This window comes from Canis lupus, chromosome 3 (genome assembly GCF_048164855.1).
Source record: "Canis lupus baileyi chromosome 3, mCanLup2.hap1, whole genome shotgun sequence".
Taxonomy (NCBI): Eukaryota; Metazoa; Chordata; class Mammalia; order Carnivora; family Canidae; genus Canis; species Canis lupus.
Genome location: NC_132840.1, coordinates 67,763,252 through 67,780,702, shown reverse-complemented (window position 1 = coordinate 67,780,702; position 17,451 = coordinate 67,763,252). Strand labels below are relative to the sequence as shown.

The window sequence follows — 17,451 nt, the reverse complement described above, 5'->3', positions numbered from 1 at the left end:
CTGCTGTTTCCAGGAAATTACATAATGTTCAGTTGAGATGGAAATCTGGAAGATGAGTTTAATTACTCATTGGGTAGAAAAGCCAAGTAGTTTATTTCTCCAGAGTTCTCTGAGGCTGATATTACCAGTTCTGGAAGGATCCAGGTCTTTTCTGCCTGGTTGGGGGTGTGCAGGCAGGCAGTGACCAAGATGCGGGGGAGCCCCGAGCTGACACTTTCCATGGCGCTCGAGGGAAAGGCACTTTCAGGAAGGTTCTAGGGCGAACCAGCTCTCTCTGCCCAGGGGACCACACGCTTGTAGGTTCCTGTGCTCTGCCCACCTGGGGGCGTCCTGGCTGGGAGGCGCAGGTGGGCTGAGGAGGGCCGTGCCCTGGTCAGGGGGTCAGGGTCAGGGGCGTTACTGGACTGCTGTCTGTATCTCTAGCGGTGGCCCAGAGACTGAGGAAGCTAGATTTCCCTGTGAAGGACAGTGAGGAGCCCAGCGGCCCTGGGGCTGACAAGAACCACTTCCTGAGACCCAGAGGGCCTGGAGAGGACACCGGGAAGGTAAGTGCTGTTGACACCTGGGTCCCTTCCTCTGGGGGCTGAGGTGGACATGGTCGCCGTGGCCTGGCATTCCGGCAGGTAGCCACTGAAGCAGCGCCCTAACTCCCTGCGGAGACAGGCCGGCTTTTAGGGCCAAGAGTATATTTTTAAAGCCTGTTGTCCTCTCTCTTGTCCTTCGTCCTGAGAGTATTTCTGAGGGGTGGGCATTTCGGAGCTCTGTCACTCCTGTGGCTCGGGGTCCCCCCCCCCCCCCCCGCCGCCCCGCTCAGAGACAGCGAGGCTCACACACCGGACAAGGGTGCTTGGGGAAGAGCTCTTACAGAAATGGGTTATTTCCACTAAGCTCAGAGACTATAGACCCTCCATATTTGCTACAACTCCGCTCAGGTGGTCCTGTCCGCTCAAGGACAAAACCATTCCTGTCACTTTTACTGGGTAATGGTCCAAAGCCCCATTTGATGCCACTCTAGAGAAGATGTGCAAACGTTTTGAATTTGAGCGTCATTGTTTGTTAATTGGAGCTGGTATGGGTCACAGCCCTGGGGCTGTTAGGAGGGTGCCTGGGGCTCACAGATATAGTTGACGCTTGAACAGCGTGGATTAGGGGCACTGCCCCCCTTTCTGGTGCAGTCAAAAATCTGCATATAACTTCTGACCCCCCCCCAACATTGCTACTGATAGCCTGTTGACCAGAGGCCTACTGACACCACCAACAGCCCGTGAGCGCACACTGTATGGTGTGTGTGTTCCATACTGCGCCCTTACGATCCAGTCAGCTAGAGAGAAGAGCACGTGTTAAGAAAATCCTAGGAGAAATACACCGGCAGGACTGTGTTTGTGGGGTGACCCCGTCCGTGGCCCCCGCGTGGCTCAGCCCGTGTTGTGTGAGCGTCCGCTGGGCCAGGGAAGCCCCGCTGCACCGACGCCGGCACTCGCCCTGCAGGGGTGGGGCTGCTTGGTGAAGGCTCTGACATCGAAACGCTTGTTCTAAGGCCCCGTGGCTTTCCCTTCATTTCATGTAAACTGAGGCCATGAGAACGGTTTCCTGTTGTGCAGGCCGAGGTGCCGCGGGGCTGGTCTGGGGGGCCCCGCGCCTGAGCCCTCAGCCCTTGGGTGTCACGGAGCGCGGCCTGGGAGGAGCCCTTCACTGAAGGAGCAGGAATGATAGTCGCATATTTTTAGGCCCGACCCGCAGCCCTGCTTGGGAAGAAAGGTGTGAGGGGCTTTCTACAAGTTCAGGGCCGCCTGGCCGGGCCATGAGGTGCCTGTCGCCCCTGACCTGGGCCTGGAGTAGCTGGGGACCGGCCCTGGTGGCCGAGTCGGTCCTCACAGCCCTGGGTGGGAGGCGCTGGTTTTCCCGGGGCGCCAACCTCCCCCCAGTCCTGTTCTGCCTTCTGGGGCTTCCCGGCCCGCGGGAGGCCCCTGAGGCTGTGGACGATTTAACCCAGAACCCCCTGGCCTGACCCTCAGGCTGCCTTCCCCGCCTTTGTGTGACCCTAGGAAAGTGGCCCGGGTGAGAGGGAGGGGACGGAGTGCTGCCAGCAGGGCCCTGCGTGTCAGGGGCCGGCGCCAAGTGAGTGATCCAGGAAGTCATCCAGAGCGAACCAGGAATCCTTCTTAACCCCTCGCTCACTGTCCCTGTCGCGGCCCTGGACCCGCCTCAGCCGCTGCTCGCCGCTCGTCGGGGCCCTGGGAGCCGCGGGAAGTCAGGGCCGGCAGCCCCGAAGGGAGAGTTAGGGCGGGGGCGCTGCCGGGGCCTGCCGGGGCCTGCCGGGGCCTGCAGAGCTGCCAGCTCCCGCGGGGCCTGCCAGGGAGCAGCGCTGCTGAGCCCCCGCAGGCCCAGGGCAACTCAGCTGCCCATTGGTGGTGTTGGCGCGGCTGGGCCCCCCCTTCTCACCCCTCCATCCCCCCACCCCCCGTGGCCACCCTCCTGGCCTCTGACGAGGGAGCTGCCACTGGCCTGTCAGGCGAGGGTTAACAGGGGATTTGTTTATTGAATCACGAAGTAGCTGTCACATGATTTTAATCAAAACACCATTTCCCTGACAACAGTGATGTCAGTCCTGTTATTGCAGGAAGGAGCAGCTGTGAGGGACGTTCAGTCTCCCCGCGAGCGCAGGTCTGGGGACTCGCATCAGGCGAAGCATCCGTAAATAGCGGTTGTGGGCGCCGTGGGGCCGAACCCCCTTCCTCCGCTCCCGTCCATCCAGCCGCCTGTCCAGCCGCCTGTCCTGCAGACACCGGCCGAGGAGTCTCCTCTCCTCCTGCACCCCTTGCTTCTTTCCGCCCTTGGGTTTTTTTTTTTTTTTTTTTTTTTTTCAGTTTTACTTATTTTCCCCAAACTCCAAGCCATACGGGCCCCGAGGATGTCTGGCCTCTGTCCCCTGTGCTCCCACTAGCCCGCAGTGGGGGGGATGGGGGACATTGTGTGGCTCAGGAGTCTCAGCTCCTGGGTGAGGAGGGGCTGCTTGTCCTTGTGTCCCCCCCTGCCCCCCGCCACTGAGAGAAGTCGGGGGGCTTCTGGGGCCATCTACGGAGTTTGGCTCTGGATGCTGGGAGGGGAGAGGCCTTTGCTGAGGACAGATCGGAGCCGAGGGAGGCCAGCTGGAGCAGCGCCCTCGAGCTCTGGCCTTCTCGGCACCGTCTCCCTGTGGGACTTTGGGGACTGAGAAGGACCCTCAGGCCCTTGGACCCTATGCCCAGGAGCTTGACCTGAAAGTTGGAGGTGGATGACGAAAGCCCATTTTTGGGTGGGATGTGGCTTCTCGTGAATGCTTTTCTGTCGGTGTTACCCGTGGCCGGCACTGCCCGAACTCATAACCGAGAACGGAGTCCAAGGCAAGGTTCTGGGCTCCTAACCTGGAGCGGGTGTGCAGAATGGGCAGCCGGCCTTAACCCCATGCAGAGATCTCATAGGTGCCACACGACCACTATCCGAGTCCAGTGTCAGGGTGGAGTTCAGTGGAAGCAAGGCAGGCAGAGGGGAGATGGTGTGACAAGCCGTCGGGGCAGCTGCCAGTCTCCGCGGGGCTTTCTGCTCCGCAGGCTGGGCTGGCCAGGCTGCCCGGAACCTCAGCAAACCTATGTGGTACATCAGCTGGCGTGCGTTCCCATATTAGCACCGGGGACAGTGGGCCTTGGCGGTGATGCGCTTGGCCAGTGGCAGGGCTCGGAGCGGTGCCAGGGCCCAGGACTGTGAGGGGTGCTTGCTGCTGCCCCCCACACCGTCCCTGGCAAGAAATAGGTAGGCACCAGTCTGTCCAGAGGGCCTTGGAGCCAGGGTGGCTGCCCCAGGGGGTGGGCTGGGGGAAGCTAGGCGCTGCTTTCCTGGCCAGGCCCTGCATCCCCGGGGCCTCCTCCAGCGGCCTGCTTGCCCGCTGGCTCACTCTGCTGGCACAGGGACCCTGTTCAACATTTGGGTTTCTCTGGTGACTAGAGGGCAGTTCTTGGGTCTCACACTGAAGAGTCAGCGGAGGCTGTGAGTGCAGGGTCCTCTGCGTGATGGGCTTCTGGGAAAGGCCTTGAGGCTCTTCTCCGTTCAGCTGGACCCCACTCCTAGTTAGCAGGTGGCCCTGGAGTGGTAATGGGCTTGCTCCTGAGGGTCAGTGCTCTCTGACCCCTTCTCGGCATCTCAGGCCCCATTATTCCCTCATCTTTGGGGAGCAAGGTGAGATCAAGTAAAATGCTCAAAGCCTCCTTGATGGGGAGGGTGACTGCGTTCTCCCTTTGAGAAGCAGAGGTCTGGGGCGCTGGCAGTGAGGAAGGCGGGCCGGTGAGTTGGCTGCAGACACCGTATCCCTCTGGAAGCGTGGGCACTGTTGCCAAGTCCTGGGCCCCACTTGGCCCAGCAGAGGCCCGGGGCCTGGGGCTCAGCTCTCCCTGGCCCCATCTTCCTATACCTGGGCCAAGCCTCTGGCTCAGAGGTCACAGAAGGGAAGGATGTTCTGGAGAATGTGTAGGTCAGGGGCCTGACTGGCTAGTGTTGGCCAGTCTCTGCTGGCAGGTCTTTTATTTTGGCCTATACCCTGGGGTGGATTTTGGCAACACAAAAATGGAGAAATTTGGTGGGAAAGGGAAAAGTCTGCAAAACATCGTTACTGAAATTGAGTGCTTTCCTTAAAAAAAAAAGAGGCAATTGAGAGCCAGTAAGTCTTTTGGGGGCAGGGCTGAGCACCTGTGCTGGGTGCTGGGCAGGGCAAGTCGGTGCAGAGGGCTCTGTTCTCTTCCTGCCCTTGACAGCCACCTGCACCCCTGCACCTGCAGGTGGGTGATCCCTGTGTGGGAGCCGTCTCTGTTCTATAGCATGGGCTCCACCAAAATGGTTTGAGCGAAACCAGATCTCAGTTGAACTCGCTGCCAGAAAGTAGGATCTAATACTGCCCTTTCCCTAGGGGTCTGGCACAAGGACCGTGCGAACGTACGAGAGTGGCCTCTGATGCCTCACGGATTGTCCAGCCTGAGTGCACTGAGCAGGTGGCCCTGGGAGGGGCGGCCGTGTGTTCACGCGGCAGGGAGGGGGGCCTCCCACGGCCCCCGGGACGTGACGTGGTGAAGTGGTAGCCGTGTCTCGCTGGCCTGGGTTCCACCCCTTGCTCTGGAGTTGCTTGAACTTGGGGAGCCCGGTACGCTGCCTCCCCTTCTCCTGCTACCGAGGCCATTCTGGGGTGGAGCACATCCGCGAACCCGGGAGCAGCGGCCCGCGTGCCCGTGGACAGGCTGTGGTTAGCTGTGCTCCGTCAGCGTTCAGTCGCGGCTAACGTGGACTCGGGCGATTTCAGAGCAAGGTATTATTTACCCTGCTGACGTCAATGAGAACATATTATCCACTGTCCTTCTGTAGCCTGAAATGAGCACCAGAGCTCAGGGAACACAGCCACCTTCCAGACTCTACAAATTCCACTCATGGCCTGATGAGGTAAAGGCCCTACCTCCATCTGACATTCATCTCACCCAGGCTCTTAGAAAACAAGTTGTTTTTATTTTAATTCAATTTTAGGTTGGAAACATAAAAACAGTACATTTTCCTCGCAGAACATTACCCCATGTAAATTACCATTTGATAACAAAGATCATTTATTAAACTGCATTTTAGGCAATTTCCTAACATTGAGAGACAGGGTCCATTTTGATTTTTTTCCACATTGGAACTATTATGATTTGCACTCAAAATACCAAAGCTATTGAACTCACCAATTTCTCTTAGTAATTTAAAAAACACAGAAAAAAATAACTACAGATTTTTATCAAAAGTAACTCTTTTCACAAACCAAACATCCAGCAAAGACCACCCTCCCCCTTTCAGAAATAAGCAAAGAATCTTGCCCTTTCTACAAAGTGCAAATATCTTGATCACTTTTATTTCTTAAATCGCAGTCCCCCAAGAGAAGCAAACCTTTTCTGCTGCTTTTCCCTCCAGAGATTTTGGTGGAGGCAGGTTTCTTTCACCACGAGTAGTGGGAAGGCACCTCCTTGAATTTCCTGGACTGAGCAGATCTTGCACCAGATAGGCCCCGCACAGCCAGCGGCGGGTCTGAGTTCGCTCTCCTCGCTTGGGACAGAATTCCAGTCTGCGCCCTTCTTTTCCCAGGATGCTCTTTAGCACTTCAATTTTTACAGCGCCCTTCTACCCACCCACTGTGCCTCTGAGAAGACAAAGTATTCAAAGCGTATTGTTTCATCCCTAAAAGTGTCTAATCTATTTGATGGACCTTGACGGCACACCCCTCCTGCAGACCAGGCCGCTTTCCCGATTCTTCTCCGAGGGCCTCCTTCCATGGGGCTGGGTCTGTGGGGCTGCAGTGCTGAGCCAGAGCCCTGCATTTCGGCCCCCTTGCAATCAGGGAAGGGTGTGTGTGCCCTTCCACCATATGCTCTAGGAAATTGGTAGGTTGTGTGACTAGGAGAAACTAGATGTCTTTGATGTGAGCCTAAACTTCTGTAGTTAACTGGACCCTGGAAGGAGGGCGGTGTATGGGGCCTGTGTCTCTTAAGGCTGCTCCCGCACGGCCGCCTGGGGGTAGCTGCCCAGGGGAGAAGACGCTTGTGGGGACAGGGTCACAGCCACTGCCACCCCCGTGCTTAACTAAGATGACACAGCTGTTGGCTGTGAAGAGTCAGGTGCTACTGAGGAGGGGAGGGAGTGCCCAGGGAGAAGCCAGGAAGCCCCAGAGCTGGTCCTGGCTCCCCCACAGGCCTGGCAGTTCACCAGAACTTTCCGAGCTCTGGTGTCCTCAACTGTGAAGTGAGGACTGTATGCGTCCTGCTAATTTCACAGAATTGTCATGAGGCTTAGAAGAGATTCCCTGGGAAATGTTTGGTGAATTAAGGTCCAGCTAGGAGTTGTTGCTCCTTGCAGACGGGCAGGCTGACTTGGGGCAGAGCTGTCAGCTGCCCCCCTCCCCTGCGGGGGGCTGTGACCCTGAAGCTGCTGTCCCAGAGGGGACGCGGGCAGGACACCCTGCCGCCTCCTGGGACCACAGGCCGAGCGGGGGGCGCTCTGTGATCAGTGACCCCCCCCCCGGGGCCCCTGGGCAGGTGGGACACATACGTTTAGAGTCTGTCCAGTGTTGAAACAGAGGCAGAGGCTATTGCTCGTCTTCCACACACACCACTCTGAAGAGAAGTTCTGTAAAAATGTCCTGAAGCAGCACAGCAACCCCAGACCCCTGCCTATGCAATGACTCCAACTCACTACCTGTTCTCCAGTTTGTCCCTTTGATGTCTAGGCACACAGAGAGCGAGCGGCTCGGGTGGCTCCCGAGGAGGCAGTAGGGGCGGCCCGGTTCAGGGGTACAGATGTGGCCAAGGTAAGCCCCCTGCGCAGGGATTCCATCGCTGCTCCCGGTGGTGCCAGCAGCGCGCTGTGAGGGCTCTAGAGAAAGGGGGGTGTGGCAAGAGGTCTGGAGTAGGAATTTCCTTTCAACCAAAAGGGTGCTTAGGTGTAACTAAGGACAGAGGCTTTTGAACGTATCCAGGAGAATGGGGAGCCCCGCTCCTTTGATGTCCCCAGCCCTTCCTAGTGGGGCATCCCCCCTCTTAGTGCTAAGGACAGTGTGGGGGCAGGGCAGGGGCGAAGCTGGAGGAGCCTGGAGTTGGCAGGAGGGAGGGTGGCCTGCCCCCTCCCCAGAAGGACCCAACCCAGGCCCTCCTCCTCAGAGGGTGGGGCAGGCCAGCCGCACCCGAGGGACTCTCGAACAGCTTACACGCCCAGCAGGTCTTTATTTCCGAGGCGGCTTTCTCTTTCCGAGGAGGCAAAGTCTGATACAGGAGGGAAAGGGTTTTGTTCCTATGGAAGCAGCAGACCTCAGCGCCATGCCCTCGTCCTCTCCCGTGGGCCCCAGTCGTTTGTCTTTAAGACGGTAGTGGAGAGGGGAAGCTGTAGAGAACCTTCTGCCCCCTTCTCTGTTCCTGAGGTACTGGGAGGGCGGTGCAGGGTCAGGTAGCTCCCCAGGGGGCTTGAAAACAGAACACACACCTTTCTGCTGTTAACACATTCTACTTGCCTTACAGGGACCAGCCTATCAGTTGCATGTACATACTGAGACACACTTGCCCAACTGGAAATTGCAGAACTAGTGCATTTTTCCCAAAGCAGAGACTAATACCCCTGGATTAAAAAAAGACCATAAAAAATAAAGTACCACACATATTGCACTTTTTGCCGAATGAAATTTTTACCTCACGTTCATCTCACCAAAGTCTCTTCAGAGGAGCCTGGTTTACAAGATAATAAAGCTAATGATTAATATACAGTAGTGTACACACTGCTAACGTGAAACAAACTGGAAAGAAAGTCCTTATTTCAAAGTAGCCTCTCATAAAAAGAGTGGTACGAAGCCTTCTTAGTGTTTGAGTGTGTGTGGAAGCCACTTGGAAGCGTCCCGAGGTCACTGGTTAGGGGACAGAGGCTGGAGGTGATCCCACAGGGCTGGGAAAACACTTGATCGACTGTCACCAGTTGCCTCTCAGTAGCTTACATTTCAGTAAAGACGGATCGTTATGGAATTTACTGATTTCTGCTTGAAATAATGAGAAAAGCAAATAGCTTACGACATGGGGTCCGGCAGGGCGGCTCGTGCTCTTCCCCCGGGGAGGGCCTCCCAGACCTGGTCACTGCTGGGGAGTGTCCCTGCAGCTGGCTCTGGGCCCTCTGACCACCAGCCTCTTCTCTGCACCCCCATTTCCCACTGCCCCCCGCCTTACCAGTCACTGTCACCACTCCCAGGGTTCTTGCGCTGGGGGGGCTCGGGGCCTGGGAGGAGGGAGGGAAGCAGGCATCTGTGTCAACCTGCCAGTGCCACTCCTGCCGTCCCATTTTCAGGCTGGAAGGCATTTTAATTTCATAAACATTACAGCGCTTCTGTAGTATATTTTGGAAAAATATCCTTTAGTCTAAACAAATCAAGCCCTATTTCATAACTGGCTTATTTTGCAAAGACTGAAAACAGATTAGAGATCTTAATGAAAGGATCGCGTGAATGAAATGATGTTCTCTATTTCACGAAGTCATCAATCCTAAGCATGAGGAGGAATAAACAATTCAAGGAGGGAACAGAATTCATTCCTACTGGATTTTCAGGAGTTGTAAAGTCACAGAAACGACAGTCCTCCACAGCATCCCCTCTCACTAATGCCCGGACGCTCACCCCAGCGCTGGGGGGCTGCTCCAGTCACCCACACTGGAGGGCTGTGCGCATGTCTCCCCACTTGCCTGGACACCTACTACAACCAGGAAAGGCGACTTAAAGGTGTGTCTAGATGCAGCATCAACGTAGTGTCTCTCTCCTTTGTGCTTTGTGATGCTTTGTGCTTACGCGTTCACCTGCTGATAGGACAGGCCATTCTACAGGACAGAAATGACCATCTTGGGTCAGTAACACTGGGTTTCTAACACTGGGGTGCTGCCGTCCAAGCGACGGGTTCCTTGTTACTTCTAGGTATATGATTGATGAGCTGTTGCATCTAGCTCTCACTTAGTCCCATGAGAAATCTGTAAGGGTTAAGGTTACGTTTCACTAGTCACTGAACGTGTTTGGCAGATGATCTGCTAGATGGTTAACACATTTGTGGTTTTAAATATTGCTGTAATACTTGAACGTTTCGTTGCAAGTCAAAACTTTTAAGGAAATTAAGAATGCGATTCCCACATGGTGGAAAACAAACTCCGAAGTGACTTTGGATTTAGCATTGACATAAATGAAAACTGTTGGTTCTACAGAAAAGAAAGAATTAAAGCATGATCTGGGGGAAAAGGCACAGCACTACCACTTCACATGGGAGATCGAAGTTCATGTTCTTGTCCTTGAAATTTCTAAGCCCTATACGAAACTGTCCAAATATACAAAGCTCAATGAACTACTAGCAACACAGAGTGTAAAGTCAAAGTAGTTACTACATTTTAAAAGAGACTCGAGGTCCTCTACAGCCTGGTGACCCCAGACCAGCAGTCTGTGCAGGAGACTCCGCAGGAAGAGCCCGTCTTCCCTGGCCCAGGGCTGCCCTCCTGGGGGCTCCTCGTGGTTCTAAAGGGGACGATGCTGAAGTCCTAAGGGACCCTGCAGAAGAGGGGGGGTCACTGCTCCCAGGTGGAGACGTCTGCCAGTCTCAGGGGTCAGTGCCAGCTGTCACTCAGTGGCCCCTGAAACAGCTCACGTTCCACTTCTCTGCAGTGGTCTTGGGGACGACCTGCAGCAGCAGCTTCAAACTTAGGATTCAGTGACCAAGCACAATTTTCCTTTATTTCCTGTGCATCAGATTCCATTACATATTCTTGACTTGCCTAACAGAACGTGCTGTTGCTTGGCCTCAGTGAAAAATATAGTGTGTTTCTGTGTTTTGCCCATCTCTAACGGCACATGGTTCTTTTGCTTCCATCGAGGCTTCCCTCAATAATGAATTGGTGTAGTTCTACAGAAAACCTATGTCTGGGTGTCTCCTTGTGGAAAGCTCTGTCCACCTCCCGTGAGAGCCTGCTCCACTTGACGTTTGGGCGGGAGCCTCGGCGACCACGATGCTCCAGCACTTGCCCCAGAAGACTGGTGGACAGAGCCGGGAGAAAGGGATATGTGCCTGGCCAGGCCCTTGGATTCCAGTCGGGCAACTTAATTTTTCTCCATTTAGGAGAGGGCAGGAAGATAAGCTTTAAATTTAAAAGGCTGGAATAAAAATAGAAATCCCCATTCTTCCTTCACTTGACCTGCCTTACTCCAGTGCCGACGCTAATTCACCAGGACGTAGCCGCCATGCTGTGGGTCCACAGCCTCCAGCATCTCACAATCAAAGAGTCCAGGGAACTCGGAGAGGGTGAGTGGGTCATAGCTGGAGGTGGCCTCCTGCAGTCCTGAGCTCCGCTGTGGACAGTCCTGTGTGGCCAGGCTGCCCTGTTGGGTTCCGTCCATTGGGTACTGGCAGGGAGGTGGGTAGTCTGGCTCAGGGGATGCTGCCCCGGACAGCTCGCAAGTCTGGTAGGAGAACGGGAGGGGTGCCGGGGTGGCCCCTGCCTGCTGGGGAGGGGGCGGTGGTGGGGGCGGTGGCGGCAGTGGAGGGGCTCGGGGGCCAGGGGCCGGAGGCAGGGGCTGCAGCTGCAGCTCTCGGAAGGGGCCAAGGAAGGGGCTGTACTGCATCTGCTCGGCGGTGGTAGGCTCCAGGACAGGGCTCAGGGACGGGGCCAGGCTGAAAGGGGGGGGTGGTGGCGAAGATGGTGCGGGCGGCTCCTGGCGGGGCAGGGCCAGCTGCTGGCCCGGCGGGTATGAGCTCTCGGCGATCTGCATCTGATTGAAGTACGCCTGCAGCTGAGACTGCTTCTGCAGGAAGAGGCGCTTCTGTTGGAGTCTAGATGGGCAACAGCAAAAGACATAATTTCACATCTTCCTTAGTGATGGCAATCTTATATCCATCCGGGATCAGTCCTCTCACTTCTCTTTTCCGCAGCAGAAAAAAAGGGGGGGAGGGTAGGAATCACCTGTGTCTGGGTTCCTACACCTGGTATATTGTCTCCCCGATTCTGCTGGTCCCTCAGTGTTACGCTGAACCCTAAGTAATTTTCCCTAAGACTGAGTTTTTCTCCCTATGAAGCGAGAGGCTGGTTTCCCATCTGGAGTGTGTGCAAGCAGGGTGACGCCTGGCCTCTGGGGGTGGCCATAGGCTAATGGATTAGGGGAAGTCTACATTGGCCCAGCTGCTTCTGCTGGTGCGGTGTGGGGACACGAACTACCACAAGGGACAACGGAGGCCCTCTCTGCAGGATGGCCATGTACACTGCTGTAGGCCATGGGTTCTGAAAGCTTAGGTCTGTCTATTCAGAACTCGATAGGAAATACTAGAAGGGAAAGAAAAGAAAGCAAACTCCGGCCTGCCACCTCCTGCTGGGCCCACCTGTCACGGACACTGGAATACCTATGTCAGCAGTCACATCTTGAAAACTGTTTCCCAGGAGAGGCAAACACCAGGGGCTGGAGGGAGGACAACGCAGCCAGCATCCTGAAGTCTTCAACCAAGAGAGGGACCCTCTCACCTGTGTTCCTGCAGTTGCTGCTCAAGGCTCCGTGGTGGTTCTTTACAATAAAGCTGACAGGTGTTCTGGGCTTTTGACAGAAGGCTGGGCTTCTGGAAGAGTAGAAAAAGAGTATAAGCACAATATGATGTCATCTAGGATGCAGCCACTGGACCGTCTGTCTGCCTGAGGATGAGACCAACTGTGTCCTCCAGCATCTGCGCAGGGGGAGGGCGTAGATGCTCGTTCTCTGAGGCCCAATGGCACTGGGTCAGCAGGCCTGCGCTGTCCCAGTCTGGACCAGAACCAGTTTTTCCTTTTCTCATAGTCCTCGAGGATTACAAGGCTTATAGTGATGAAAAACAATGAGCAGAGTGGAGTTAAAGCTTTTTTTTTTTTTTTAATTTAAATTCAATTTGCCAACATATAGTATAACACCCAGTGCTCATCCCATCACATGTCCTCCTCAGTGCCCGTTACCCAGTCACCCCATCCACCTCCCTCCCTCCCCTTCCGCAACCCTTTGTTTCCCAGAGTTAAGAGTGGCTCATGGTTGTCTTCCTCTCTAATTTTTCCAGTGTGGAGTTATATCTTGACAGCAAAGGCCACAAGGCCTGCTGAAGGAACTGGGATCTATATCATTTGTAAAGGTTTTCAGGCATTAAATGTAGAAAGCTAATAGTAAAATTTTGTTGGCTTGAGATTTCCATCTTATTTATTATTCATTAAGAGGCATAACATTAGAAGCAGAGAAACTGGGTTTCTCATTCCTACTGGTGGCACTCTCCTTTCCTGGGCCTGAGGGCAAATCCTTCTCCGCTGCCAATATAAGCATGAGGCTAAGTCTGAACATGTTTCTAGAAACTACAAATCCAGAGTCAAAGCTACCTGCTTAGAGGGAAAAAAGCAGCTACCCTAAAAACTACCAAGCAAAACAGGTTTCTGTGTGCAGAAAAGCAGATTCTGGGTGAACATACTGAGCTGGAGTACCCGGGCAGGGTCCCACCTGGAGTCTGTGCTGGAGATACTGGGCCTCTAGGCTCTGCCGTGGCGAAAGCTGAGGACGCACACTGTTGGGCACAGCGGGGACCGTTTTCTGCTGCTGAACTTCCTCCTGAGGGGCAAGGGGTGTGAAAACATTTTCAGTTCTCCATGTGGGGGAAAGTTTCATTTCTTTGTTTAAGCACCTTGGCAAATGTCCAAGAGGAACTCCAGCTCTGTAAGATATGCTCAAAGCTCTTCGCAGAACTAGTAGGCTGAGGGTTAATCACTTTGCAGTGAACGATTACCTAGTCAGTACTGCAGCAAAGGCTCTTGATGTCACCGGGAGGCCATGACCTTCGTGTGGGCATCAAATGCTAGAATATCCTTGATGCACTGAAAATAGGCTCAAAATAAAATGTGTTGGATAAACAGCAATATTTTTGGGTCATTTTTAGCACAACTAATCCACTTAATAATTAATGAAGTGATCTCACATCTCACATCAAGAGTAAAGGCTGTAAGTTCGCATTCTGTGGGTGACTGTTTTGAACGTTGTATACGTGGGGGGAGGGTGGTCCATGATGCCGTAAGAGGCCATTCATATAACATTTGCCCCTGGAACCACACATCGCTTCAGTGTGTCTATACCTCCTTATGGTACTAATCATCTGGGACCAGTGTGGATGGGTGTAACCCGTCAGTGGCAGGAGGCAGCAACAAGGAAAGCTTTCAGGCTGTGAGCTCTCCAAAACGACCTGTTTGCTCCGGGACTGCAGTAAATCCTGTAAGTGAATATGGCACTCCTCCAGGACAAAGTATTTGTACTTGCAGAGCCCCTGTGGGAAGGGCCTGGGGCACCCACCTGAGGGCAACTGCCACCAAGGTCCTGGAGTTGAGGAGTGGCTGGGGCCAAGTCAGGGTCTGCCTCTGGTCCTATTTGTTCGTAGAGCAGCTGCACTTTGTTCAACTCTAGGATTCCTTTGGTTCTAGCCAGATTCTGAAGATGTTGTCTAAATGCCACAATTCCTGAAACAGAGAACAATGACTGAATAGTTTAAAGCACAAGGCCTTTTGGTGATCAGAGGTGTGAAACCAACATGGCCACAAATGCCCTCAAGTCCCGCAACACAAGAGTTTTACAAGCTATGATACAGAGTGGCCAGTCACCTTGGGTGAGGGAGGTATCTGACGCCCTGCGGCCCTCTCTGAAGCTCACTGGTGACCTGTTGTGGGCCTCTCGCTTCTGGGAGCTCAAAGCCTGCATGGCCGGGTTGGCAGGTCTCAGACTGATGAAGGGAGATGTCATGCGTGGGGAGGGCTGGTTGGCTAACATGATGTCCTTCAGGGAAGGGTTGTCTTCCAGAAAGTTCAGGTCCCTCTGAACAGACCCCATATCATACTCAGAGTCCACACTGTCAAGGGAGGGGTTGTCACTCATGGAGAAAATTTTCCCTTTAAGAGAAAAACAAACCAAAAAAGAGAGATGACCAGTAGCAAACAGCAGCTTCTCTGAACATGGGATACAGAGGATAACCAGCTTGAGTTGCACAGCTACGACATCCTTATCTCCAATCTCCAACCAAAATACCTTTCCAGAGACTTTTTACATGTCAATTTAATCAGCTTCGAATTAGTGGGGTGAATGCCCCAAAACCTTTGCCCATAAGATCTCTGCCACTCCAGAGAAGCCAGAGTCCTTGATGGATCACACAGTACTCAGATGGATCTTGGCTGTTGAGGGAGCTAGCTCAGAAATATTTCATTTTAATCTCTGGCAGCTGCTGAGTAGACCTAATCCTACAGCCTGCTGAACATGGTCCATAAGGGAATAAGACGCAGGTGGCACTCTAAAAAGTGGTGTCATGACTATTTCTTGGAGACTGGAGCAGGAGTGTGTGTTGTGAAGACTCAATCCGCTGCTTACTGGATATCCTACCTGAACCAGGCACCACGACTAGCTGGTTGGTGACTTCCGACAGAGTGTGCCGTCTCTGCCCACTGCGTGTGGACTGGAACGCATCAAAGGCCTGGCTGGGGTCTTCCTCGGCCTCTCCCTCTGTCTCCAGCCCCTCATCGATGGAGGTCTCCATCATGTTGCTGGGCAACGACTGGCACCCCTTCCTCACTAGGACAGGAGGCACGGGGTCCAGCAGACAGCCATTTACCTAAATGTCAGTGTGAGAGGAAATTAACAGTTGCTGCTCTGCTGAGACATTAAGAAAACCCACAGAGGAAAAAATGTCAAGACTTGTGGCAAACTAGAAATTAAGTAAAATAATAAAAATGTACATATTTGTTACTAATGACAACATGCAGATTAGAAGTTAAGGCAAGTCAACTGCAGCTCTCAGAGACAGAAGCCCTTTATGACCCAAACTGGCATTGCCTCCCATGTTGCTCTGAGTCACCATTATTACAATAAACAATTTTTTTAGTGGTTTCCAGATGAATAGGGATATATTAGCTTGAGGCCTGCCAGTTATTATTATTATTTTTTTAAATAAGGGAAACGATGAGGGGGAGGATGAGATAAAAAACAAAAAAACAAAAACCTGCATGGCTAAGAAAAAAGAGTAGCCACTAGCATTCTTCTAATTCTCAACCACAAAACATTCTGGAGGGTTCTAGACGTACTTTTATGTTCATAATTTAAGTACCTGCCCATTTGATTTAGTCTTTAATTGGTTCTCAGTGCCTGGGGAATGGAAAAAAGAATTCTTTAAAGACAGACTGATACCGCAAAAAGGAGTGAAAAAAATTTGAAATGGCAAACAGCCAAAGTCTTCCATTATAGAATAACAAATGACTCACAGCCCCAAAATTCCAGCAGAGGTTAATGAGCACCAGTGCACTGAATTCTCTCTCCTCCAGCAATACACACAATACCTACAGCTCCCATCCCACAGGGTGAACTCAGCATAAGTCCCAAGCGAGTGAGAACTCTGCCCTCCTCTGCAGCTGCCAAACAAACCACCTAATGGCAAGCAGAACCAGCAGACAAAGGGGAGTTGTGGTTGTGAGTTTTCCTGGCTGGTAAGAGCCCCAGCGAGGAGGCAATTATTTACTTCATTACCGTAACTATTCCCCGTGGAAATCCAACCATTTTCTCCTGGGAATCGCTGCTCAGGACCAGCCAGTCATAAGACATGGCGTTCTAAGTGCTGCTCTCACCTGGGATACACTGCCTGGAGCCACTGTTTCCTTTGGAAGCACGAGATGCTCATGTATGTGAGAGGTGACGTGGGACACCCCAGTGCCAGACACAGGAAAAACTTTCCTCTTATGGCAACCACTCTGAAGGCACTGCAAGGCCCTTTATTTGGAGAGGGAGACTCTGTGGGTGACTCAGAGCTTTGTTTGCTTGGGGGAGGGGACAGCTATTCCATAAAAACTGTTCTGGGGCTGTAGCCACTACTTGGATAAGGTGGCTAACGCATGACAGGGTTTTAAAGTGACAAGTGCCCATTTAAAAGAAACAGACGGAAATGCTTTCTTCCTACACTAAGACCAATCTTCTCCACATGGCACCAGAAACAAAAACTCTGAAATCCGGCCAGTGACTCTCATTCTCCCCTCGGCCCTTCCCTCAGTAGGTGTTCCCTGTTTGGACACTCAGTAGCTGTAGGAAACAGTGGCTCTTGGGGAACTTCTATTTATACATGTAAGTTCCTTAACAATCTACTAATACAGTTGTCTAAGAATAGCCAAGGATGATTTAGAAATGAATAAAGTAACTGAGAAAAGACTGGCATTGAGTAAATATCTACTAAACATCTTCATACTTTCTATAACCTGTTAAACTTTTATCAGTTATTTCTTACAGTTTAGCCTTATAACCAGGTTATTTTTTTTCCTTAATAGAGAACCGTCATCTTTTCTGGAGCACTTAAAAGACCTTGCAGTTCCCCTAAATTTACATTCTTTTCTTAAATTCTCGGTTTACAAATTATCTCCGTATCTAGACTACAACAGGAATGATGTTTTTCATTTAAAAACGTTTGCTGAATTCAATTTCATCATGGGAAACAATGATCTGGTTTTGGTTTTTCAGATGCTGTTTAATGATGATTAAATCAGAAAGCAGCATTGGTGGGGGGGGGGGGGGCACTCATATATCATTAATAGATGTGAACACCTTTAGCTCTAAGTTCATTTCCAGAAACAGGTGACAGTCACGCCACCCTTGCCTGCTGATTTACCCGGGGTCTGGACAGAACGAATTCAGCCCTAGGATTTTGTGACTCAAATATTGGGCTGATCTACCTATGTGACCTAAGCTACTAGAAATAAGATCTTTTGCTCTAGGAAATAATCTAGCCTGACTGTAAATTACAGGACTTCAAGATACATAGGTGAAATGGACATTTTTTAATACACTGTTTTTGTCTTTCCTTAAAGCTCAACTGATCACTTTTTTTTAAAGAGAGAATG

The 17,451-nt window shown here is 52.5% G+C and overlaps 2 protein-coding genes across 4 annotated transcripts in view; one reads left to right on the top strand and one right to left on the bottom strand.

Moving 5' to 3' along the window:
- PPP2R1B (protein phosphatase 2 scaffold subunit Abeta) overlaps positions 1-8,198 on the top strand; it is a 32,854-nt gene extending 24,656 nt beyond the window's left edge. For 2 of the 3 annotated variants that reach the window (XM_072821942.1, XM_072821940.1), the window contains 3 exons: positions 424-545; positions 7,271-7,351; positions 8,055-8,198. In XM_072821942.1, coding sequence (XP_072678043.1) covers positions 424-545; positions 7,271-7,351; positions 8,055-8,120 — 269 coding nt within the window. In that variant the 3' untranslated portion in view covers positions 8,121-8,198. Of the gene's footprint in view, positions 1-423; positions 546-7,250; positions 7,352-8,054 lie in introns of all 3 variants that reach the window. The other variant, XM_072821941.1, reaches the window with a different exon arrangement.
- A 1-nt stretch (position 8,199) lies between these two features.
- Positions 8,200-17,451, bottom strand: part of SIK2 (salt inducible kinase 2) — a 123,082-nt gene continuing 113,830 nt past the window's right edge. The window contains exons 10-15 of the mRNA XM_072821939.1: positions 14,957-15,185; positions 14,188-14,472; positions 13,883-14,046; positions 13,043-13,150; positions 12,058-12,149; positions 8,200-11,375 (exon numbers count right to left, since the gene is read on the bottom strand). Coding sequence (XP_072678040.1) covers positions 10,763-11,375; positions 12,058-12,149; positions 13,043-13,150; positions 13,883-14,046; positions 14,188-14,472; positions 14,957-15,185 — 1,491 coding nt within the window. The 3' untranslated portion in view covers positions 8,200-10,762. The remainder of the gene's footprint in view (positions 11,376-12,057; positions 12,150-13,042; positions 13,151-13,882; positions 14,047-14,187; positions 14,473-14,956; positions 15,186-17,451) is intronic.